Genomic DNA, 27,429 nt, shown 5'->3' with positions numbered 1-27,429 from the left:
AATCCATATCTGCCAAGTGACCCTATGTAGGGGGAACAGTCTCTATTCTGCTCCGTGTCAGTGTGTATCATGGTCTCTGAGGACAGGTGTCAATCCATATCTGCCAAGTGACCCTATGTAGGGGGAACAGTCTCTATTCTGCTCTGTGTCAGTGTGTACCAGGGATCCTCAGAATAGGTGTCAATCCATATCTGCCAAGTGACCCTATGTAGGGGGAATAGTCCCTATTCTGCTCTGTATCAGTGTGTATCAGGGTCTCTGAGGACAGGTGTCAATCCATATGTCAAGGTGTCAATATGTCATATGTCAGGTGTCAATCCATATCCATTGTGATTTAGGAATGTTAGGTGATTTCTGCCCTTTATGGATTAAAACCAGACTCTGCATCAACTGTGTAATTTTCCATGTGAGTTTTGCCATGGATCCCCCTCCGGCATGCCACAGTCCAGGTGTTAGTCCCCTTGAAACAACTTTTACATCACTTTTGTGGCCAGAAAGAGTCCCTGTGGGTTTAAAAATTCACCTGCCCATTGAAGACAATGGCGGTTCGCCTGGTTCGCCAGTTCGCAAACGTTTGCGGAAGTTCCCGTTCCGAAAAATTTGTGTTCGCGACATCACTAGTTCCCACTTTTTAGACATGATGCACACAGGTTACCCCTGGATACCCAAGCCACGGCAGACCTACTTATGTGGAGAAACTTTTTAACCACCTGGAATGGTAAAAGTATGTTCCTCCCTAAATTGTCTGACTCCTCACCTACCATTTAGTCAGACGCGGCGTCTACCACAGGTTTTGCAGCTATTTTCGGGAACAAATGGCTTTGGGGCAGCTGGCCTTCAGAGGTTCAGGACCTGGAGGGTTTTTCCACTACCTCAGCTCTGTTTGAGATATATCCCATTGTGGCGGCTGCCGTGGCATGGGGGCATTTATGGGCAGGTTCGTCAGTACGTTGCCACTCAGACAACCAAGCAACCTGTCACATTATAAACAAAGGCCGATCCAAATCACTGACTATTATGAGATTCCTGAGAAAACTCACTTGGCTGGCTGCATGTCATAATTTCTTCTTGTTTTGTGTTCATGTTCCAGGTGTATGTAACACGGCTGCTGACAACTTGTCTCGTTTTAATTTCCAGGCTTTTCGGCAAATACTCCCGTCAGCCGCACTCACAGCCACGACCGCTCCACTATTCCACCATCTAGTAATGGACTAGACGCTATCATGCAACATAGCAGGACATTGTCCCAATTAGCATTGTCTACCAATACCCGGAAAACTTACGACAGGGCCTTCATTTTATTTAAAAGATTCCTGTCGGAACACAACATCTTACAACCTTTCATCATGACATCCTTGTTGGGCTTTGCTTCTTTTTGCCACCTCAAACTCAAACGATAATACAACACAATCAAACTATATCTAACAGGTGTCCAACATCACATGCTAACTTTACAACCAAACAACTCAAGTTTCATGTCCTCCTACCAAATTAAGAACATCCTTAGGGGTATTCAGAGATCCGAACCCCCACGTACTGCCCAGAGGCTACCTATAGACTTCCATATTTTAAAGACTTATCCAGCTTACTAGATTTAAAACCCTTTGCCAACAACACAAATCTCGTCATTAAAACCGCTATATACGTAGATTTTTATGTTTTTTTGAGACCAAGAGAATTTACCGCCATCAACACAACACAGTCCACTCACATCCTACTTCATTCACACTTAACAAAACACATATCTTGACTCTGCCTCACTCCAAAACCAATCAACATGCACCTCTAGTAGAGGTTAAATACTATCCTACTCACAACAGGTGGTGCCCCGTCAAACTACTGGACTCATATACCCAGCATATCAACGCACCACCATCTCAACCACTTTTCCGTCTACAAGGTTCGGTACTCACTACCACCACCTTTATGACACACGTCAGGTCTTTACTTACACAGCTGGGCCTCAAAATCAGCTAACTATTCGGGCCACTCCACAGCATTCAGTGCAAACATTCCAGTACATGTTATCAAGTCACTAGGGCGCTGGAAATCATCTGCTTACTCTAGATACATACCTAACCCGGTACAAGAAGTAAGAAATGCCTTTCAAGACATGTCTGGTTAAAAGTATTGCTGGTATGTAATGAATTAGATTTTCTACTTTTGCCCTCTTTATTTACAGGCCTACCTCATCGTCGGTTCCGGCACACCACAACCGACTTGCTCTTTTAATACCATCCTACACTTATCAGTGTTTGTTTCTTCTGTACTATCATGAGCCCTTAACACAAGTATTAAGGCCTTTTGGCCTGTAATTGTGGGAGGGGCGAATGACACATCTCTTCCCTACTTAAGGGACAACCCTTACCTGCCTCCATACCGTTCGAGGTCAGCGCTGCATCACCCTCCCACCCACTCCTCATTATTAACTCTTTTTCTATTACATTTCTTCTTGGTGGGCCCTCTTTATTTACAGGCCTACCTCATCGTCGGTTCCGGCACACCACAACCGACTTGCTCTTTTAATACCATCCTACACTTATCAGTGTTTGTTTCTTCTGTACTATCATGAGCCCTTAACACAAATATATAGATATATTCTATATATATATATATATTCTAACAAGAATGTTATGTTTTGCAAGGTTCAGCCTTGATGTCTCTGAGATGGATCTTGCAACTGAGAGGGAACAGGAATCAGAGGAGACTCTTAAAATTTCTCGACCATGGGTGACAAAGGCAAACTTGCTCATTGAGCCAGATGATGGGAACATCTGTCTTCAAGGGGATGTCATGGAAAACAAGGTAATGCTTCACAGTATTGTGTTTATTCTATTTAATATGTCAGGCTTCTTTATTTTGAGCTGAAATGACATATTGAAGTGTATCCAGTTTCAGTTTATTGGAATCAAGTTCTTAATTTCTGTTAAGCAGGTTCTTGTATTCCATGTTATGCTGTGTAAATCTTTACCTCATGTACAGGAACAATAATCTTTAAAGCAGCTCTGTCACCCCACTGAACATCCCCCCAGAATCTTTATGAAGTACTCACATTGACTGTGTTGGAAGTCCACTGAAATTCCACCACAGTTAAAAGATATCATATGCAAGGTAGGGGCTAGTTAGTCTTATGTATGTTCCCTCCCCTTGGTAACAATTGACAAAATGCAGAGCTACTGTCATCAAGTTTTGTCAAGTCCCCCAGCTATCACCAGGGATGGGTGTGATGAAAAAGGCATTGTCTATGGAGGCTCCTTCAATCATGCGGCTTCCTTCATAGACATCAGTGTTATCTATCATTGTCACCATCAAAGGTCAAAGCTGTTTTAAAACCACAACCTTTTTGTGAATTTTGTTAGGATGTCGATAGTACTGGGAAGAGGATCAGATCTAAGTCAATGCCTTCAACATTGGATAAGATATCAGCACCTAGGATTTCCCGAAGCTTGGAATCCTCCTGCCCTGTTATTGAAGGTAAGGAAGCCTTATATTTGAAGTTTTTGAAGTTTCTATTTTATGTATTCATCCCAGTAATACTATGATTGTATATTGTTTCATGAAACAGTGAGCTGTGGAAAAAGAACAACTTACATTTGGTGACGAAAATGAATAATGTTTGCCACCATTTTTAAGAGAGATAATTTAATTTATCTTGTTCATTATGCTTATATATGATGTATTCCCTTAATCCCACCATGAACCCTTCAGCTTCCTAAAATTCTACAAAAGTTTTTTTCAGTTTGTTTGCTCAGTTACTTTGCCGAGATGAACTTCAATAAAGCTTTTTTAAGTAAAAAACATAGTGACCATCAACTTTCATGAACAATCAACCAACATGAACAGTACACAAATTATATATTGTAAATATATACATATTTATACCCTTCTTATAAATAAAGGGATACAAAAAAGGAGAAATACAAATTCTTACCACATACCGTATGTATGTATGTCTAAAAATGTAGACAATATCAAGATCAATATTAATATGTAGGTAGATTATCACTTGGGTTCCCCCAGATCAGCAGACAAGTTGTCACACAAGGGAATGGTAGCCACAAAGGAGGGGATACATTTCACCAATTTAAATTCACCAATTATAACAAATTTTGTTTAGAAAAATCTCACATGTAAGTAAAGGCACAACAATTATCAGTAATGCATCTTCCTTGGGATTTGTCTTTTGTCTTCATGGTGATTGTTTATATAGCCCTACATTTATGATATTCTCCTTTCCTTTGTGGCTACCTGTAGGTGGTACCATACTTAGGTGGTATCATTTCCACCAGGGATAGGGAGTCTGGAAGATCATATATGATGCCCAGTAGGTTGCCAGGAGATGTATAATGCAAAATGGTTTATTAAGTAACAAGTTGTAAAAAATATGTTAAAGCATCTGAACTGTATGGATGCCTTCCATCGCAGCTCCTGACATCTGGCAATTATGCTGCAGCATATTCATCCATGGCCCTTCAATGCCATTGGGGTATTTACCTACCCACAACTTTGCTTACCAAGGATGAACCCATATCTCAAGCCCATATCTTTTTTTGTACTCAAAGTCAGACAAGAAGGTTCCGTGAAAATCTGGGGCCCATCTCGATATTCTGACCTCAAAAGTCACACTGATGGAATTAGAGTCCAAAGTTGAGATGCTTAACATCACTCCTTGGCAACCCAACTCTCCTGCATGGAGCTCAGGCACGATGGGATAGAGATCACAGAAGCCACAAGCTGCAACGTTTTGACCATCTAGGTCTTTATCAAGCTTGATAAAGACCTAGATGTTTGAAATGTTGCTGTTCTAATGTTCTAATAAAGTGCCTATCTTGAACCAAGGAGTGTCTGGACCCTTTTTCCTTTATTCTACTACTTTGGGAATCTGGTGTTTGGTTCCAGTACAGTTAAAGCACCCTGGCTCAGACTGATGGGAGTGAGGGCAGTTCCCTACACACTCTATAAGAAGCCACAAGCTGGACTGGGTAAAGACTATTGGAGCCTTGCTGCAGCGACCTGTGGCTTCCAAGATGGCGGCTCGATCAGATGACAACTTGAACAAGACAGACTCCCAAGCTGAATAACTTGAATACGGGGAACCCATATCTCCTGCAACACCCCTTGTGGATTTGGTGGACTGGAATGCATTGGCCCAGCCTAAAAAACAAGATATCCCTAACCTTCTGCGGGAGTTGAGACAAATGGCCGTGGATTACCTTGATGTAGTCTGAACCGAAATCCAGATGGTGACTGCGCGTACACAAGCCACATAGGAAGATGTCCTGGACCTTAGCCAAGAGGTCTAAGGGCTGTAGCAACAAATTCAAACCTCTTATACTTCCTTGACACTGAGTAGACCTTGCTGAAGACTGCAACAAGTGCACCATAGAAACATAGAATGTGACGGCAGATAAGAACCATTCGGCCCATCTAGTCTGCCCAATTTTCTAAATACTTTCATTAGTCCCTGGCCTTATCTTATAGCTAGGATAGCCTTATGCCTATCCCACTCATGCTTAAAATACTTCACTGTGTTAACCTCTACCACTTCAGCTGGAAGTCTATTGCATGCATTCACTACCCTGTCAGTAAAGTAAGACTTTCTGATCTTATTTTTAAACCTTTGCCCCTCTAATTTAAGACTATGTCCTCTTGTTGTGGTAGTTTCTCTTCTTTTAAATATAGTATCCTCCTTTACTGTGTCAATTCCCTTTATGTATTTAAATGTTTCTATCATATCCCCCGTCTCGTATTTCCTCCAAGCTATACATGTTAAGATCCTTTAGCCTTTCCTTGTAAGTTTTATCCTGCAATCCATGAACCAGTTTAGTAGGCCTTCTCTGAACTCTCTAAAGTATCAATATCCTTCTGAAGATATGGTCTCCAATACTGCGTACAATACTCCAATTGAGGTCTCACCAGTGTTCTGTACAATGGCATAAGCACTTCCCTCTTTCTACTACTAATACCTCTCCCTATAAAACCAAGCATTCAGAAGGTAGTTTTTTAAGTGGAATAAAGTGTGCCATTTTAGAGAACCTATCAGTTACAGTCAAAATTACTGTCTGTCTATCAGATGAAGGAAGATCCACAATAAAGTCCATGGGTAAGTGGGTCCATGGCTTCTTGGGTACAGATAGGGGCATTAGGAGTCCCGGGGGTTTAACATTAGGGGACTTACACTGTGTGCAAACACGACAAGCCTGCACATAATCCACCACGTCTTGTTTAAGTGAGGGCCACCAAAACTGTTGAAGGAGACCCTTGTATGTTTTGGTAACCCCTGGATGACCAGCAGTTTTGGCGGTGTGAAATAAAGCTAACAACTTCTTTCTGTATTTCTCTTTCACGTATAATCTACCAACAGGCGTCTCAAAGGGTGCTTGGGTTTGGTATGTCTTGATACCATCAAGGAAAAGAGACGAAACAACCAAACGGGTAGCAGCTATTATCTTAGATGTAGGCACAATGGGTTCAGGAGCAGGGGAAATCGACTCCAAAGGTTCGTATTGTCGGGAGATAGCATCAGCTTTGACATTACGGTATCCAGGCCTATATGTGATAATGTACCGAAAGTGCGAAAGAAACAAAGACCATCTGGCCTGACGAGAGGACAACCTTTTAGCATCAGCCCCATAGGAGACATTCTTATGATCAGTTATAACCAGGATTTTGTGTCTAGCTCCCTCCAATAAATACCTCCACTCCTCAAAAGCCACCACAATAGTCAATAGTGCTCTGTTTCCGTAGTCGCAATTCCCCTCAGAATCAGACAGCCCTTCAGAAAAGCAACAACAGGGATGGAGGGGTTCGGCATGCGCTCGTCTTTGTGATAACACCGCTCCTATACCTGATTCAGAAGCGTCTACTGTCAGGGCTCCGTGGGCAGTGGTGAGGGGAGGCTGCAATCCGCTCGCAGCACTCACCCTCGGTCCGTCGCTGCCCGCGGTCCCCCATCCTCTTACCGTTCGGCGAGCTCACGTCCTCTCCTCCTCCTCCCCCCAGCGGCAGCATGTCTAACGCTGCATGCTGGGAGCCGGCACCCATATCAGTACGCCGGGGTCACTCACGTGACCCGGCGTTAAAGCGACAGTACAAAATCACAGTGGGTACCCCCCACGTGTGTTTGTTAATTCTGATTGGAAGTTATCCAATCAGAATTAAGGCTAGGATATTTATACTTACCTTTCCTGCCTCTCAGTGCCCTGTTGTGGTCTTTGCTTTATGTATTGATACTGAACGTGTGCTTTCTGGTTACGTACTCTCTGGCTTGTTATACTGACTTTGTGACTTTCTCCTACCCTTTGACCTCGGCTTGTTTCTCGTTATTCTGTTTTCTGGTTCCCCTTACTCGGCTTGTCTCCTGACTATTCTGTGTGTGCTTAGCCCGGCCACTCTAAGGTCCGGTACTGCACACTTTCTGTGTGTGTGTCTGTGTGTGTGTTAGCGTGTTGGGTTCCCCAAATCGTGACATCTACTTCCATAACAAAGGGAAGGGAAGGATCAGTATGGTGTAGCACAGGGGCAGTGGCAAATGCCTTTTTGAGAGTCTCGAAGGCCTCAAACCTTTTTTCGTCAGTTTCGTGATCGGAGAAATAATTGATGAAAAGTTTTTAATAAACCTCCGATAGCAATTGGCAAACCCCATAAACCGCTGTATTGCCCCAAGTCCTTGGGGAAGAGGCCAAGACAGTATGGCTTCTAATTTAGAACGATCCACGCTGAATCCCTGTTCTGAAATGACATACCCTAGGAATTGTACAGATTTTTGGTCGAATAAACATTTTTCTAACTTGCAATAAAGACCGTTCTGCAACAATCTCTTAAGCACCATCCCCACATGAGTATGGTGTGACTTTAAATCAGGAGAATATACGAGCATGTCATCAAGATAGACTACGGCACAGACATGCAGCAGATCTCTAAGGACATCATTTATGAGGTCCTGAAACACAGCAGGAGCACCACACAGTCCAAAAGGCATGACTAGACACTTGCAATGTCCACTGCGTATATTGAATGCTGTTTTCCATTCATCATTCTCTTTTATACCAACCAGGTTATAAGCCCCCCTGAAGTCTAGTTTAGTATAATATCTAGAACCTTTAACACGATCAAACATCTCAGCGACGAGAGGGATAGGACAAGCCTTTTCAACCGCTATACCGTCCAGACCACTGCAGTCTATACATGGCCTCAAATCGCCCTCTTTCCTGGCAACGAAAAAGAAACCAGCACCAGCAGGAGAGGAGGACCCTCCGACAAAACCTTCACTTAAGGATTCCCGTATGTACTCCTCCATAACCTGATTTTCTTTCTCAGAAAGCGGGTAGACCTTACCCCTAGGGGGCATAGTACCTGGTAACAGGTTTATGGCACAATCATAATCACGGTGTGGAGGCAGCCCATCAGCCTCCCTTTTTTCAAAAAACAATGCGAGGTCTGCATACACAGAAAGGACAGAAACAGAAAGCGGTTTAGCAGTGGGCATATTAAGTAGACAAACAGAACACACACGGGCCTTAGTCTCATTGACAAGATTCCCCCCAGGAGATTATATCTAAACAACCCCAATCAAGTACTGGGTTGTGTTTAACACCTGAAGCAACCACCGTACCGCTTAGCAGATCGACCTCCTCCACGACAAAAATAAGGAAGACATCTCCAGCAGACTGGTCCAGATACAGGAACTCTTGCATGCCGAAACAGGAACTAGAACAAGAAGCAGAACAAGATGACACCTGCAGAGGCACCAAACTGCTCAGCAGATCGACCCCCTCCAAGACAGAAATCAGACAGACTGAACAGGAATGAGGAAGTCATCTCCAGCAGACTGGTCCAGATACAGGTACTCTTGTATGCTGCATAATCCAGGCAGGACAGGATACAGACAGAACAGATCAGGAAAGCTGCAGGGTCCACTCCACGAACTCCAAGGGCCTACGGCCATACTGTCAGGGTGGCGGTCCGGTGCCCGGTACCCAGACACTGTCCGGGCGGCGGTGCAGGACTGGGACCCAGTATGCCTGATGTTCAGAGTAGGAGTCACAGCGTGGAGGTGGATTAGCAGGGTCTGGTGCAGGGTAACCGCACGCCCCCTGGTGTTGAGCACCAGCGTTTGTGCAGCCACATACCAAGACCCTGAATCAGCTTCAGCGGATACCAGGAACTAAGAGCAGGAAATTAAGCAGACTTCCCAGGAGCTGAATAGGGAGGCTCTGCAGCAAGATTGTATCCAGTACTAGAAACAAGACTAGACTAGAGATAGGCACCAAACATGAAAACAAGACAGAACTAGTAGAACCCAGAACCAGAGAAGGATAGTAAGCTAAACCCAGAACATATACACAAGACATGAGGAAAACATGAACATAACTTGGGCAAGACTGGACAGGACTGTACATGGACTGGGTATACAAACTAAAACAAGACAAGTTAACATAGGCAAAACAAGAGGAGAAATAACCAAGTACTACATATGAAAATCATGGGGATTTAGTCACATTATATGATCATACATTGCATAAGCCTGCCAACAACGCCAATGTACCCAATACCTGGCAGGTCCTAGACTGCTTAATGTATACTAAAACAACCAAAAGACATATATAGCACTTACCTGCAAGAAAGGGCAGAAGCCTTGAGGAGCTGCCTGCAGGAACACTGAAAGTGAAAGATGGAAAACAAACGGGTGTGGCAACATAAAACAAACATTTAAATGAAACCTGGAGACTGGGCATCCCAGGGATGGATTACAGGAATGAACCCAGAAATCCCAGCATAAAGAAAACCAGACATAGAATAGAAAACCAAAAACCAAGAAAAACTTAACAAGAATTGTAACAAGAGTACTGGATACTAGAAGCCAAGGCCAGACATCTCCACAGAACAGAGCAGGACGTGACACAGAGAGAAACACGAGCAGACTGCAATACAGGTATCACAAGACCACAACAGGGCACTGAGAGACAGGAAAGGTAAGTATATAAATCCTGTGACTAATTCTGATTGGATAACTTCCAATCAGAATTAACAATCACACGTGGGAGATATTTACACCTCCCACTGTGATTATGGTACTGTGGCTTTAATGCCGGGTCATGTGACTGACCCCGGCGTTTGCATAAATGTGCGGGCTCCCAGCGTGCAGCGTTATACATGCTGCCGCTGGGAGGCAAGGAGGAGGACGCGAGCGGCGCATGGAGCTGTAAGGACGCCGCTCGCCGACAGGTAGGGGAAGGGGAGACCGTGGATTGCATTCTCCCCTTACAGCCGCCCGCGGAGCCCTATTAACATAGGCATTTAAGGAGATTTACAACAGTTTATAAATTCCACTTTATTAAATTTTGTATATTGTAAGTCTTGTTAGTTTTCATAGATGTTAACTGTGTACAATTTTAATAGGCCACAATTAGTAGACCTACATGCACAAGTATTATATCTTATTAAATATATATTTCATAATGAAGAAACTTTTTTTGATCTATTAAAATGCCAGTGCAGACATGGGGAGCGTCATGACGTGCTGACACACCTACGTGCGACGCCACTGTGACGGAAGAGGAGGGGCAGCCGCCAGCGATGGCGGGATCCGATGCAGCCGTCCTCGGATGATTCATTTTTGTTCCCATCCCAGCCTTGAGGGATTACTGCGGTTATCATCTACTGCTAAATAGATTCAATGTTCCCTCGACGGTAGAATTATACCTTGTGCTACCTCGTTTTTTTTTTAGACCACCAATCTCATCGAAGGAAACTTTTGATTGCTGGGAGACACGCTGAACTTTATGAGACTTCATGGATGCCGACGCCCACGTGTCTCTCGAGGATCCGTAAGATGTTTTTAACTTATTTGATCCTATAGATTCGTATGATAAATTCGTATGATAATTCAAGCATATAGATCAGATTAACTTCTACACAAAATATCCTCAAAAATTGTGTATTTCCCAAGAAGAAAATCTATATATTTTTGTCTTTCCAGCCATTTTTTATATTATTAGGCACACATGAAAAATTGGTTTACCAACATATTTAAAGGGCAAGCCTAAAAATAAGTGTGCAAATTCAACTCTAAACCCAACTTTAAAATCCCAAATTGGCTAATTTAATTAAATACATGTGGGTTTGATAATACAACATTATTTACTATGGCTTCAAGAAAACCCAATGATGTTAAATCCTCAACAAGAAAGGATAAAAAAGATCCCTCTCAAGATAAATCAATGAATATTTATTTCTCCCCTCAACACTATAAAAACCTGAAACAGAAAACGAATGATATAGATTCCAGTCTTGATACTCTGGTAGCTGAGGGGAAATATACTACTGAAAAGGATCAAATAACGTCTTCTATACTGCATACTAGTCTAAGATCAAACTTGGAAGAAATAAAGATCGAATTGGCTACGATTGCAGCAGAAATTAAATCAGAAATCAAACAAGAGATAAATGTCCTTGCTGCTAACATGCAGAGAATTGAAGACCAATTTAAAGAAATTTATTTTCAAGTAAAAAATTTTTACAGGTGAAAGCCAGAAGGCCCATAGTAAGATTTCGGCCCTCGAACTCAAATTAATTGATCTGGAAGATCGTAGTAGCCGAAAAAAATTACGTTTCAGAAATATACCGGAGAAAGACACACAAGAAGACTTAAAACAAACTTTACTGGACTTTTTTGCAGTCTTGGGAATTTCGTTCGATCCACATGACCAGATAATAGAAAGGTGTCATAGGTTGTTTAAACCCCAACCTATTCAGAATGATTTGCCAAGGGATATCATTGCTTGTTTTTTTTCATATGAATTTAAAGAATCAATTTTGAAGTCCGTAAGAACAAATCAAATCAACTCAGGACGCTTTCAAAATGTAAAAGTTTTTCGTGATATTTCTTTTGAAACCAGACAAAATAGAAAATCATTCAGCGCTGCAACTCAAACTCTTAGATCTCATAATATAAGATATAGGGGGTATACCCCTTAAAATTATCTTTGACATATGAGGATAAAAGAGAGACTTTTGATTCAAACTTAAATCTAGTTGAATGGATGAAGATTAAGAAATTATTATAGCAGATTTTAAAAAGTAGCCTAAAAGGTTAAATTTTTTATTTTTATATTTATATATATATTATTATATTTATATATATTTATATTTATATTTATATATATTTATAGTCACTATAACGAATATAGGATGCTGATATATGATGTGTTGTGGGTATTAATAATGAGATTTGCACTCAATTTGTATTACGCTTTATACACAAACAATTGATAGATATCCATCACGTTATGAAATGTAAATTTATCACTATTCTTTAAGACAGTTAGGGTGGGTCTATATATGGGTTTATGGGGAAGTTATAATATACTGATAACTTATTTTTTTTTATTAGGTTACGATTTAATATGATTTACACTAAATGGTATTCTTATAAAGTGATGGGTAAATAATAAGCTGATATCGGATACAATAAGAATCTTTAATGATTTTTTGGAACTACAGTATTACATATACTTATGTAATACTGTAGTTCCAAAAAATCATGATATATGTAATTATGATATAAGACGAGGTTTAGGTCTGGATAATTTGATCTGCACTTGATTTTGTATAAGGGTTTTTTTTTTGTTCAATAATAATAATAATAATAGATAGATACACTTGATTTAACAAACGGAAGGATACAAGATGTATGCTTATTGTTTGTGTCACCGCATAAATACAAGTAAACTTAAGATGATGGTAACTGATATAGGTTAGAATTTATGAGAATTTCTCACTCGGTAATGATTTAATATATTGCTTAAAGGTGTTATTTATATATATATATATATATATATATTTTTTTTTTTTTATTCTTTGTGAACAATGCTAGATTTAATTGTGATCCTCTGAGGTTGTGTCCTGTTTCCCTGGATGGTCCCCTCTTTGTGTAGTGTTACTACATTGTTTCCGTCGATTTCTACAGAAATCTACGGTTTAATAGAACTATGTTCTTTCAAATTTGTTTAATGTTGTTCGTGAGCGTCGGATCTATGCAGATACATCTCCTTAATATTATGTGTATTATGTTTGTTTCTCTGTTATTTTTTTCTTTTCACTTCAGAGCACAAGATATTTTTAGGAAACTGTTGACAATAATAGATGTTAAAATTTTTGTCTATAAATGTCCAGTTTAAATACAAATAAAAAAAGGAGTAGACTGTATAATTCCCTTATTGAACATAATATACAAGTGGCATTCTTGCAAGAAACACATTGGCTTAAAGACTTTAAACAAAGATGGGGGGATGACAAATTTACAACTATTGTTCATGCTTCATTAATCGATAAGAAAAAAAGAGGAGTTGCAATCATTTTCAATAGTAATATAAATCTTGAAATCAAACATATTACATTAGATCCAGAAGCCAGATTCATAATTATGGTTTGTGCTATTGATAATACGATTTATACGTTAGTCAATGTTTATCTGCCTAATGTAGACCCTACGGCCAAACTCTTGACAATAATGGAGCGAGTTGATAAGGTATATAAGGGACATTTAATCGTAGCTGGCGACTTTAACTGTGTTAGTGACCCTAAATTAGATAAGATGCATATATCTCCTATTTCAATTGATAAAAGAACTGTTAAGCAGGCTAAAAAACTTCATAATATTTGTAAACAATATAATCTTCATGATATTTGGAGATTATTACATCTTTTGGATAAAGATTATTCTCATCAATCTTGTGCACATGGTTTATATGCACGGATTGATTTTTGTTTAGTTGATGCAAATTCGATTCCTTTATGCAATTTAATAAAAATTAAAGAGAGTTTATGGTCAGATCACAGAAAGGATCTCGGAAATAAATCTCCCCCGGCCCGGACGACTTGGAGATTAAATGATGCTCTTATTAATGATCCAAAGAGTAAGGATGAACTAACTAAATTACTTAAATATTTCTGGTCAGAAAATAGCTTTTCAGATACATCGGAAAATTTGTGTACACATAAATCGGTTATGCGAGGGTACTTAATTAAATAAGATCATATAATGAGGATAAAGAATGGTAAGACTCTAACTGATCTGTATATTGAATTCTATAATCTATCCAAATTAAATAAACAGAAATAAACAGAACCCCTCTGCAGAAATAAAAACTAATTTAAATGCTTTACAAAGACAAATTAATTTAAAAGTCGAACAAAAAATTAAATTAAATATTCACAAACTAAAATTAAAAAAATATTACACAGGAAACAGAGCAAATAAAAAATTGTCCAAATGACTGCAAAATCAATATGCAAAAAATTGATTGATGGTCAAAAGGTTTATTCGACACCTTCTTTAATAAGGGAGAGATTTAATCAATTTTATGAATATTTGTACAATCTCAAATTGTCTCCCAATTTAACCCCTTAAGGACACATAACATGTGTGACATGTCATGATTCCCTTTTATTCCAGAAGTCTGGTCCTTAGGGGGTTAATGGATAGTCAAAATTATCTAGCTAATACGCAGATTCCAAAAGTCCCATGCCAGGATTTATTAACTCTAAATAAAAGCATTTTGCCTGACGAAGTTCAATCTCAAATAAATAGACTACCCATTAATTAAACTCCAGGTCCTGATGGCTTCTCGAATCTATATTATAAACATATGCAGTCTTTATTAATCAATCCTCTAACAGAAATGTTTAATCAGATAGCATTAAATTAATCTTTTCCAAGTGAATTATTGCAATCTAATTATTCCAATATTGAAACAAAATAAAATCAGCTCTGATCCCAGTAATTATAGACCCATAGCGTTAATTAACGTGGATATGAAGATATATGCGGCTATCATTGCTGTGAGAATTAAGACTATTATACCGAGTCTGATTCACCCGGATCAGATTGGGTTTGTCCTGGGTAGGCTAGCTTCTAATAATACTAGGAGAATAATAGATATTGTAGATTTGGCCAATAAAGACGGGTTCCCCCTCCTGGCCCTGTCATTAGACGCTGTAAAAGCGTTCGACAGGGTCGGGTGGGGTTACTTGAGTGAGGTCCTAAATGCTTTTGGGTTTATAGGCTGGATACACAATGCTATATTGGCTTTGTAAACACAAAAATGAATTCCGCGCTAGTAATCACAAAATTAGTCAAGGTAGGCAGCAACCCAAATGAAGGAAAACCCCTCGGGTCCTTCGGTGGATAGATATAAAAAGATATGGAAGGGCTGCGCCAAATAAGGGTAGATAGTCCAGTAAAGTATTGCTAGGGTGCCAATAGATGGTCTCGGATACTTGATCTGTGGATGCGTCTAGTGTAGACCGTTCCGTATATGTAAATACAAGAGAGGTAGAGGCGACTAATGGTATAGTAGGAAAGTTCAGGGTGTGATGGGTAACAAAATGTAGAGAACTCACATTCAAGAGAGCTATGGCCAGCTCTGGTGGGGTTTGCGTACAGCGGTATAATCCCCGCTTATGGGATATGTAGGGAGGGGGTCTCCGTCAACACCGTCTGGTAGTCCAGAACTCGGAAAAGAAAGACAGAAAGCGACAATAGTGCTCTCAATTTTGATGTGGTTCAGTGTGCAGATAAGTAGAGGTAAAAAACTCACATTTGAGGGAGCTATGGCCAGCTCTGGTGTGGATAGCCTACAGCGGTATAATCCCCGCTTATAGGATATGTAGCGGCATATACGTCCGTCAGCACCGTCTGGTGATCCAAGGCTCCAATATAGAAGAATAAAAAGCAGCAATAGTGCTCTCAATTGTGATAGGTTAAGAGAGTAGTAGAGGAAATACAATAATACTCACAAAGATAGAGCAGAGGTACTGCTCTATGGATAGGCGCTGGTGGTATGATCCCCACCTAGGATTTCTTGGAGTACTGGAACTTTAAAATTGCCAGTGGAAGTAAAAGTAACCAGGAGAGGTTAAAATGCCAGGAATAGGTAAAAAAAAAAAAAGTTTAAAGTGCATAGAGAGTGCAATAAAAAGAGGATTAATAGATTCCTCTTTAATTAATAGAATCCTTACTTGTTTCGTGGGTTAGGGTAATGCCTCTATTGTTGATGTTGAGGTGGTGGATAAAAGCGTTAAAAAGAGCTTCTGTGCCATCCCAGATAAAAAACAAATCGTCTATATATCTAAAATATGTTACAAGGTTCGTACACCAAGCGTGCCTTCCCCATATGGCCGTGGATTCCCAGACGGCCATAAAGAGGTTGCCGTAGCTTGGCACGAACCTTGTACCCATCGCTGTGCCTTGTTTTTGTAGGTAAAAGGAGTCAAAAAACCAAAAATAGTTGTTGGTTAAAATGAAAAGGTATTAATATCATTTTATCAGTTGCGATACCAAAAATTGTCTCTGATTGGCCAATTAAAATGTTGGCGCAATTTTCAAATTAACATAGCCCTATTTAAACAACCCCTGCCAGGTTACTACTTTTATCCCATTCTGAAGAAGCCACTTATGGTGAAACGCATTTATGGTTATTAATTCTGTATTTTATTGTATATTTTAGATCAATAAAAGCTTTTTGGCTACTTTATTGTACCAATCCTCTTTTTATTGCACTCTCTATGCACTTTAAACTTTTTTTTTACCTATTCCTGGCATTTTTTTTTTTTTTTTTTAGACAATCTTTATTTTTATTTTGGATAGCATAGCAAGAGGTATTACAACAATAACAAGCAAAAACATGTCATGAGTACAATTCACCAATCTTATAACGGGTGTACATCAGATATTCCAGGGTAGAGAGTTTTAGTTAATAGGAGACTGCATAAGATATTGAGTGCGCAATATATTCACAGCTGCTATACATATCTTGGTAACCCCTAGTACAGTCGAGGTGGTAGGACTTTTGTAGAACTCTCGCCGGAGATCCCTGCGAGACATATCAGGCTATCTGGGTTTCTGTGCAATGTTAGTGATACAAAGTTATACCGTTATGAAGCTGCATGCAGCTCTCAACCTATTTCACTCTGATTCGATTTCTCATCTCACTCCAGTAGTTCCCCCCAGTAACATGTGGGACTATCCGTGTGTCTGTAGTCAAACTACGTGCCATCTTCGCAGGGATATGGGGCCACCATGAAGATGAACGTCAGTGGGGTATCTATGTCTGGTCCATGTGAGCTATAACAGGACACTAGGTGTTAGAAAGTCAAGTCGGTGGAGGGGAGAGTGTCTACTCTTTGACGGGTCTGTGAGTCCGTCACTCGGGACGGTCGAGAGCGCTTATAGGCCGTACCCAATACGGTACAATATGGTGTGGCAATCAGGGGGGAAGTCTCTACGGGGGAGTTAAGGAGTCTGACTGTCGGGGCTAAGGGGATGGGAGGAGGGAAAGAGGGAGGGTGAGGGTAGGGAGGGTCGGGTTGCCTGTCTCCCACTCCCCGCCCCGGCGGCCGATATGTGCCACAGCCATGGCGTCCAGACATGGGTACATTTTTCTTGTCTATCCTGTAGGGCCGCCGTAAGGGACTCCATAGTATATATATCCCCCACCCTGTCCATCCACTGCCGGAGTGTAGGCGCATCCCGCTGCTTCCACATCGTGGGGATCAGTGATGTGGCTGCCGTCAGCAAGTGTTTTATCAGGGATTTTTTATAGGCAGCAAGCGACATGTCTGTGTGGTGAAGGAGCATGGAGAGGGGTTGGAGCGGTAGTGTAACATCCGTGATCTGTTGAATGGAATCCCTGACCGCTGTCCAAAAGGGGATAATCTCGGGGCAGCTCCACCAAATGTGCAGATAGGAGCCGTCTGAGGCTCCACACCTCCAACAGTCTCCAGGTATCTCCGCGTCCATGCGGTGCAGAGTGTCCGGTGTCCTGTACCAGTGCGTAAGGATCTTAAAGTTCGTCTCTTGGAATTTGGAGCTGATGGAGCACTTATGTGACAGAATGAAAATCTTTTCCCACTCCTGGTCTGTGAGTGTGGTCCCCGTGTCCCTTTCCCACCTGGAAACATATCTCGGATGTGACAGGTGTTCGCTAGCTAGGAGATGTGCGTATAGCCTAGAGACCCCCTTATCTGGGTGTGACCTGGCTGTGCAGAGAGTTTCGAACTGTGTGAGGGCTCTGTGTAGGCATTGTTTGGCTGGGAAAGTCTTGTAGTATGCTCGAATTTGCATGTAATGGAAGGTGTCTAGTCCCGTGGGTACCTTATTCCTGGCATTTTAACCTCTCCTGGTTACTTTTACTTCCACTGGCAATTTTAAAGTTCCAGTACTCCAAGAAATCCTAGGTGGGGATCATACCAGCAGCGCCTATCCATAGAGCAGTACCTCTGCTCTATCTTTGTGAGTATTATGTTATTTCCTCTACTACTCTCTTAACCTATCACAATTGACAGCACTATTGCTGCTTTTTATTCTTCTATATTGGAGCCTTGGATCACCAGACGGTGCTGACGGACGTATATGCCGCTACATATCCTATAAGCGGGGATTATACCGCTGTACGCTATCCACACCAGAGCTGGCCATAGCTCCCTCAAATGTGAGTTTTTTACCTCTACTTATCTGCACACTGAACCACATCAAAATTGAGAGCACTATTGTCGCTTTCTGTCTTTCTTTTCCGAGTTCTGGACTACCAGACGGTGTTGACGGAGACCCCCTCCCTACATATCCCATAAGCGGGGATTATACCGCTGTACGCAAACCCCACCAGAGCTGGCCATAGCTCTCTTGTATTTACATATACGGAACGGTCTACACTAGACGCATCCACAGAGGAACTCTATCAAGTATCCGAGACCATCTATTGGCACCCTAGCAATACTTTACTGGACTATCTACCCTTATTTGGCGCAGACCTTCCATATCTTTTTATATATTGGCTTTGTACTCTTCTCCCTCCGCTCGAACCGTGGGTCCGAACATTACGGCCGGCTGGTTTGCACTTAAAAATGGTACGTGCCAAGGGTGCCCTCTCTCCCCTATGTTGTATATTTTATCTATTGAGCCTTTGGCTATAAACATCAGGAACAATCCATTGATTAAAGGTGTTCATATTAAACTGGTGGATGTTAAAATATCACTTTATGCGGATGACGCGCTAGTTACTCTTTCATCTCCAGAGTTTTCCTTACGATCTCAAAATTTGAAATACTGGAATATCTATTGATTTCATACATTAAAGTTAAATATTACTAAATCTACAGTATTGTTCTTGAACATGAACAATGACCAGGTAAACACCTGTGGGGATATTTATGGGATGATAATATTAAACAGTCGAGAATTGCCCACTATTTCAATTATCTTAGATCTTAGAGATCATTATTATGTAAGTGAAATGTATTCCATACAAATAAAATCACAATTTGTTATAAAAATAGATATAATTTATTGTGACAAATAAAATAATAATAATATTAGGCAGCATGCATGATAATAATCAGTGAATGTTTAGTATAACATAAGTATGCAATACAATGGCAATGTTAAACACGTTCCAATGGCTAACAGAATCAACTGTCAGGACTTTAGAGTTATGAGGGTATTTCACAGACAGAAAGTAAAACTTCACACAGTCCAGCGAAAAGCCATAAAACCTTGGTTAACAGTTAACTGAGTAACCCTTTCAATGCTGGCTAGATCCTCCTAGGCATATAATATCCTATTCTCATGTAATTTTCAAGTAAAATAATATTTAAACCAGCTCATTAATCATTTCCTGGAACCATCCAATAAGAATAATCTACCAGATTCTATAAGCCGAATTTTAATTTGCCTAAAAAGATATCTTATCTTATTTAGAGCAAATCAATACACCTGGATAAAAACATCGGTATGCTAACACGTGATAACATCACATTAATATATAATTATTCTTAATTCCACCTGCAGAATGGTATGTTTATAACTATATATTCTTTAGTTAACTAAGATTTCTAAGTATTGAAATCTGACCGTGATTTATCCAGTCATATATCATGCTATTAGATTTTTAGTTGATTTAGATTAATTAAATAAAACCTGCATAATTACCAGTTAAGTAGATGTTCTCATCAGATGCTCTTGGGTAGTCCCAGAAACTTGAATGCGTGTATGATTGGTTGTATGGAGGTATGTAAGTAATAGTAAAAAAATAGTGTTGGTTAGAAAAAAATTCTAAGTGTCCAGGAGTGTTTCTTGAGTTGGGTCCAAGAGAGTTTGAGTGTTAGTCCCAGAGTGAATATCTGTCATGGATCTCTCTGCATGTCCGAATCTGAAAGCCCAAAACTCCCTCCAACTCTCTCACTTCAACTTCCCTTTGTCCTAACTTTTAAAGGGCCAGACTCTCTGTACGTCATTAGTTGATAAGGCCAATAGGAAACTGAAGGTGTGGTCAACCTGCAGATTGTAATTTAGGTATTTGGTCCATAGAGGGCAGTCTCGCCTCACTAAACCTTCCTATACAGGAAAGAGTTAACTTTTCCTGATGACGATTTTGACGTCATTTGGCTTATCTATATGACTACCATAACTTAAATTTACTTGTCAGTTCAAAGCGTTGCCTCAGTTTTTGTGGCTACGATTTTGATAGTAATTTCTAAAATTGACAGTTGTAAACTCAATTTCACCCCTTAATTACAATGGGACCTTGTAAAATTTAGAAAGTAAAATTAATTACTTGTCTTCTCTGTCACTAATGTCTGTGTTTAGAATTATTTCTATTCCATTAACATTTAGACAGAGCATTCCATCCCCCTGCTTCATTGCTTATCACTTGACTTGTTTATATAATGCATTCCTCAGTTCAGGCTCAGTGGTTAGTTACAGAAAGGATAGAAACTGTATGTATCTTTGTTAGCCTGAAAATCCAAAATGGAGTCTGCTCTGTTCTGAGTGACTCTGACAATATACACTTAATTTCTATTTTAGCACAAAATGTCTGCCGATATAAATATCCTGACATATCATAGCAAGGATTAAATTAGTCTATGAATAAGCACTAAAGAAGTTACAAGACATATTGTGCATTCACAGCATTTCTACTGACATAGGCCCGTGCGTGCAATGAACATTTTTGTAATTTATTTTGTACCTGTAAGGGCTTTGAACTTTACACTTAGTACAATCAACCATAATATCATTATTATAATTGTAAATCGTTTTCATTTGAAAAATGTTTTTGGTAATTACATATGGTATGGCCAATAAAAGCAAATCTCCATACATTCCAGATCATTTAAGAGAGGTATAGCGCTCGACATCTCAAAGGCCAGATTTAATTGCATAGGCTCAATTGTTTCTCCATCCACATTGGCAAGCATCGCATGAACAATATCCTTGGATACAAAATAAAGAGGTATGCATCCCCCTGCCAATTCAATCATTCCAGTTTGCACTTCGTCAAGAAAAGCAAGTGTGTGGAACAATATTGGGTCATGCAGAAATAGAAGTTCACGCTTAAATAAGTCATGACTTTGGTGCAACTCAGTGGATTTGTCAATTACCTCCGAATGCAAATTTGTTGTAACAACTGTGTCTTCCACAATAGTCAACACGTCCTGGAGAAGTGTTCTTTGCTGGTTTATCACCTGATGAATGTCGTTAATGTGTTGCTTCAGCGCATAGATTTCCATATCCAGCTTTTGGACAGTTGGCTGCAGACATTCCATTTGAGACATCTGCACCGACAGTGGCACAAACTAATGCAACAATTATGGCGGTGAGGAACCTTTTGGGTCGGTTGCTCATCGAAATAGTACTGGATACAAATGGTTTCCGGGCTTGCTCCAAGATGTTTTGCACATGGTCCTGTGCACTTTGGAGGTGCATCTGGTAGCAAGTCTGTAATTCAGGAAGCTGCATCGATGAAATGTTGTATGCCTTCTCAATGGAAATCTTGGGGTCCAAGCTGACGAACACACGTCGGGTCAGGATCCTCTTCTCTGTCAAGATGAACCCTGGTGTCTCTTGAATCAGGATGCTGGAGGATGGTCCCATCGCTGCGATCGGGTCGGTCCGTAGCTCTTGGCACAGGAGCAGTACGATCCAGAAACACGCCACATCCTTCTTGGACATCTTTCGACAGTCACGGATCAGGAACTCGTTTCAGACTTATCTACTAATGATTAAAAGGTTTGTTAAGCATACAAACTTATTATTATTATTATTGCAATTTATATAGCGCCAACATATTCCGTATCGCTTTACAATATTATGAGAGGGGATTTAACTATAAATAGGACAATTACAAATAAACTTACAGGAACAATAGGTTGAAGAGGACCCTGCTCGATCGAGCTTACATTCTATAGGAGGTGGGGTGTAAAACACATTAGGACAGGAATTAGCAATCAAATAAGGTGGACTGCCCTTTAGGAGAGGGCAAGAGACAGGTATGTGAGGTATTGGTTAGTCTTGGAGGCCATAAGCTTTTCTAAAGAGATGGCTTTTAAGGCACTTCTTAAAAGATGCAAGACTAGGGGAGAGTCTGATGGCGGTAGGCAGGCTATTCCATAGGAAGGGAGCCGCCCGCGAGAAGTCCTGCAAGCGCGAGTTGGCTGTACGAGTGCGGACAACGGACAGGAGGTGGTCACGGGCAGAGCGGAGAGACCGAGAAGGGACATACCTATGGATCTGTGAGGAGATATAAGAGGGGCTAGAGTTGTTCAGTGCTTTATAGGTGTGAGTTAGTACCTTGAATTGACTCCTATAGCATACAGGAAGCCAATGTAAGGACTGGCAGAGGGGTGAGGTGTGAGAGAAACGACTAGAGAGGAAAATCAGTCTAGCAGCAGCGTTCATTACGGACTGTAGGGGTGCAGTACGGCTTTTGGGAAGACCAATCAGGAGAGGGTTACAGTAATCCTTGCGGGAAATTACTAGAGCATGGACAAGCTCCTTGGTAGTATCTGGTGCAAGAAAGGGGCGGATGCGGGCTATGTTTTTAAGATGGAATCTACAGGATTTGGCAACATGCTGGATGTGAGGCTCAAAGGTGAGACCAGAGTCAAGTATGACGCCAAGACAGCGCGCTTGCAAGGATGGACTGATGTTGGTACCACAAACTTGAAGGGAGAGCGAAAGAGGAGGATCAGTATTAGGAGGAGGAAAGACAAGGAGCTCAGTTTTTGAGAGATTGAGTTTCAGGACATCCAGTCAGAGATGGAAGAAAGGCAAGCAGTGACACGTTGCAGGACGGCAGGGGAGAGGTCCGGGGAGGAGAGATATAGCTGGGTGTCATCAGCGTACAGGTGACATCACAGTATGACATCACTTTGCCTAGGGCAACACATTATTATGATTCATCAACATATGTATTCTCTCTAATTCTATTTTTATAACTTCATCCCTCACTACATTTATTACTGACTCCTCAGCAATATGCCTATTGCAGTTAAGCAAGCTAGTAACCTGCTTAGAAAATGTAGTTATTGGATGGCAAGGAAATGGTTAATGACATGAACATACGTGAGATCATGGCACATCACAACATTTCACCTCATACGATACCACGTGAATCAAGCATTCATCCAGGTTAGTCGTTCACCCTTCTGCGTCCAAATCCACACCTATAATCCTTAATTGAGATTTAGGATGACAAGCACGCAACTGGTTAATGTGAACCCACTTTTCAATAAAATCACCATCCTTAGGAATTTTTATCTTATACGCTACTGGGGAAATTTTGTCAATGATGACATATGGCCCTTTCCAAGAAGGTAACAATTTATTTGCCTTGACTTGATTTTGCGCAAAGTTATACAGATAGACTTGATCTGTGATCTCATATTCCATTTTCGTGGTTTTTAAATCGTAATAGGTCTTAACCCCTGTCACTGCTTTTTCTAAATTATTTTGGGCAAAAGCAAACGCATGCTGTAAATGCTTGCGCAAATCTTCGATATACTGATGCGTAGTGGCAGCATTGATCAAGTTATGATCCAAAGTACGATATAGTAAATGCTGTGGTAAAACCATATTTCTTCCTGTCATTAATTCAAAAGGTGACAATTTGGTAGCAGTGCTAGGTGTAGCTCTAATCGCCATTAAAACTAGGGGCAATTTAATGTCCCAGTCTTTACCAGACTCCTTAACGTACTTCTTCAGAATATTAATGATAGACTGGTTATATCGCTCTACACCCCCGCTAGATGCAGCGCGGTATGCAATATGTAGCTTTCGGTTAGCACCTAGAATTTTCCACATCTTAGCCATTACTTTGCTGGTAAAATGACTACCTCTGCCTGACTCAATTCTTTGAGGCAGACCGAACCTGGAAAAGACATGGTTAATCAACAAAGTGGCACACACGGTACTCGTGTTCTCTTTTCAAGGCAAACACTCTATCCACTTTGTGTACATACATGTAACGGTTAACATGTATTTGTTACCTCTTGAAGATCTTGTTACAGGACCTATAGATCTTGTTATAGGACCTATAGTCAATTTGAATATCAGACCAGGGTAATGACACCCCCCTCTTCTGAAGTGGTGCACGATGGGTTGAACCATGGGGTTGATATTGCGGACAAATCAAGCATCCCTGACAGTATGTCTTAACATCTCGTAACATGTGTGGCCAATATGCATAATCACGCAATATCTCCTATGTGATCTTATCACCACGATGCCCAGATATAGGTGCATCATGTGCGTGTTGGAGCATGAACCCCCAGTATACAGTTGGGACTACCCATTGTTGAATATCATGTTTAGAAGTTCTGACCAGCAACCCATCCATGATACTAAATTGGACTTTATATCTCATCAATATTCGTAAATCTTCACTATCTTTGCAATCCTCATCTGTAATGGGATTGGCAGTAGGGTCTTCTATATGTCTATAGAATATGCCTATGACGGGATCGTTCTTTTGACTAGTAATCAGGTCCTCACTAGGAGTTTCTTGTATCCTATAGATACATTGGGATAATCACCTGTCCAGTCGATTCTGATACCTGCAACTAACTTCCGATCAGCACCAGCGGTGTGGTGATATGAACAACCATCAATGTATACCCACGGTAGTGGTCGACAGTATTCCTCGTCATAAACTTTATAACGGGATAGCAATTGCTCTTCTAGGAAGTCATCTCCGGTGTCATTATCATCCAGAGATGGAGCAGTACAGTCATGTAATTCTGCTAAACCTTGGGCAACTGGGCTTCTCTTATTGTGTTTATAACGGACTTCTAACGGCCATCCCTGTAAGGATAGAGTCCATGCAGTAATCCGACTGTTAGAGAGCTACGAAATTTTTTTAGTGCCCAGACAGTCGACAATAACGCCTTCTCACACGTGTTGAATTTAACTTCAACAGGTGACAAAGTCTTGCTAGCATATGCAATAACTTTGTTTAAACTGTCCTGCTTCTGATATAGAACAGCACTTATGCTTAAATCGGTATATCCTGTCTCCAGATAGAAGGGTTTATCCCCCACTGGGTATGCTAAACATGGTGCCTGAGTAAGCTTCCTCCTCAGTTCACTTACCTCTTGGTCCTGAGGCTCCCCCAGTTCCAGATAGTTTCCTTTTTAAGCAGGTGTAAGAGTGGTTTCGTTATTTCTGCATAGTTATCTATAAACTTACGGGAGTAGTTAGTCATACCAAGGAACAATCTTAATTCCCTGATGTTTGAAGGTATTTTAGCCTTAATTACAGCTTCAACCTTTTTCCTCTGGGGATTTAATCCTTCAGAAGTTACCTCATGTCCGAGGAAGTTCACATGGATGCAACACCATTGCGCCTTTTGTAAAGACAGTTTAATCCCTGCCTCTCTTAACTGAGTGAGAACATGTCTAATCTCTATGATATGCTTATCAAAGAAAGTGCTTTTCAGCAAGACATCATCAACATATGATAACGTTCCTCTCTCGAGTGCATCAGGCATAGCTTTATGATTGAACACAGCGAATTCATGACCAGAGTTTATGTAACCGAAGGGCATACGGGTCCAGGTATACTGCTGCTTTCCAAATGTGAAGGCCAATTTGTATTGGTCTTCATCATGGACTGGTACAGTCCAATATCCCTGCGCACAGTCAATGGCAGTGAATATTTTGGATCCCTGCATTTGTACCAAACATTGGTCTATGTATGGTACTGGCCAACCAAACATATAGACGCGTTTATTTAGCTGTCGTAAGTCAGCGCATAATGCCCCTTTCCTTTAAATTCTGAATGATGTCTTGTAGACCATCATATGACGCTAATGGGAGTCTATAATGGGAGTTGTATTCTGGCTACGTGGAGGTTAGTTAACCCACAGTCATAGGAATCTTTGGCAAAAATATATTGGAATTCCAAAAGGATTTCCTTTAGCTGTTGCCGCTCAGTATCGTTGGAGCAACCGTCAGCTAAAGATATTTGCTCTTCTAGCCTTTCTTGAAATCCTGGAAAGATTTCAGGCTGGCCTATCTCATAAGCTTCTTAGGTCAGTTCGGTGTTGACTTACCTTTTCTCTTTGGTTGTGATACTCTCGTGATTCCTGCTCATTGAGCGGATGATCGAAGGTGATTGATGCTTCTTCGATTTTACACAAGCCTTCTTCGACGTTGAAGGGATATACAGATAGGATAGTGAATAATCCTTCTGGGGAGGAATGGAATATTTGATCGACAATTTCGTCCTCAGTTAAGTATTCTTCAGGGATGAGGCCTATAATTTGGTTTTGGAAACCAAATGTATAGTATTCAGCATCCAATGCTAGACCTAATAATGTTCCTTTTGGTAAAGTAACACTATTGGGTGTAACATTGTTGACTATTACATAGGTGGGAGTGTTACCAATACTTACCATTGGTGTATGCGTTACCACCATCCCTAATTGTTGTATCCTGTTGGATAAACAGATTAGGTTTTCTATCTCTGACCCTTCTTGACCTGTAGAGGTAAAAGAAAGTTACTTGTCCCTTGTGGAAGGGTTATGTCATCAGGTACTTGGATACTTACCGCATATGGGAGTATTTGTCCTGATTTCAGGGCAGTTTCCTCGTGTAGGTATCCACAAGGATTACCTTTTAATCTTGTCCACAAGTTAGAATTAATCAGGTCAAGGTGTATGGCAAAGCGATGTATGACATCATTGCCAATGTAAACCTGATAGCGAGGTTCGTCTATCACTAGGAATAAATGTTTAACTGTCTTATTTCCAATAGAAATAGATAGCAAACATTTTGCTATCACATTGTGACTCTCTGATTCGCCATCCAGCTTCTGGATCCACCTGTCATGTGGGTGTCAGGATCGGGACAGGGATCCAACACGCAGAATACAAACAGGAGATGGGTACGTATACCGGACCTTAGAATGGCCGGACTAACGTAAGGAGAAAGCAAAGAATGGTCAGAGACAAGCCGAGGTCGAGGGAACGAGAGAACAGGTAAGCGAGAGACGAGCCGAGGTCAAAGGACACGAGAGATAAACTGGAACAAAAGTACAAGCCGAGTCAAAACCAAATAGACAATAGTAATAAGAGCACTGAGGGACCAGAC

At 40.7% G+C, this 27,429-nt stretch overlaps 1 protein-coding gene across 1 annotated transcript in view; it reads left to right on the top strand.

The window, feature by feature from the left end:
• The first annotated feature begins 2,628 nt into the window (after positions 1–2,628).
• The window catches only part of LOC134612214 (rho guanine nucleotide exchange factor 18-like), a 262,991-nt gene continuing 238,190 nt past the window's right edge, over positions 2,629–27,429 (top strand). The window contains exons 1-2 of the mRNA XM_063456564.1: positions 2,629–2,805; positions 3,360–3,474. Coding sequence (XP_063312634.1) covers positions 2,629–2,805; positions 3,360–3,474 — 292 coding nt within the window. The remainder of the gene's footprint in view (positions 2,806–3,359; positions 3,475–27,429) is intronic.

The sequence above is a fragment of the Pelobates fuscus genome, chromosome 5 (assembly GCF_036172605.1).
Source record: "Pelobates fuscus isolate aPelFus1 chromosome 5, aPelFus1.pri, whole genome shotgun sequence".
Taxonomy (NCBI): domain Eukaryota; kingdom Metazoa; phylum Chordata; class Amphibia; order Anura; family Pelobatidae; genus Pelobates; species Pelobates fuscus.
The sequence above is the reverse complement of the archived record's forward strand: the minus strand, read 5'-3'. Positions and strand labels throughout refer to the sequence as shown.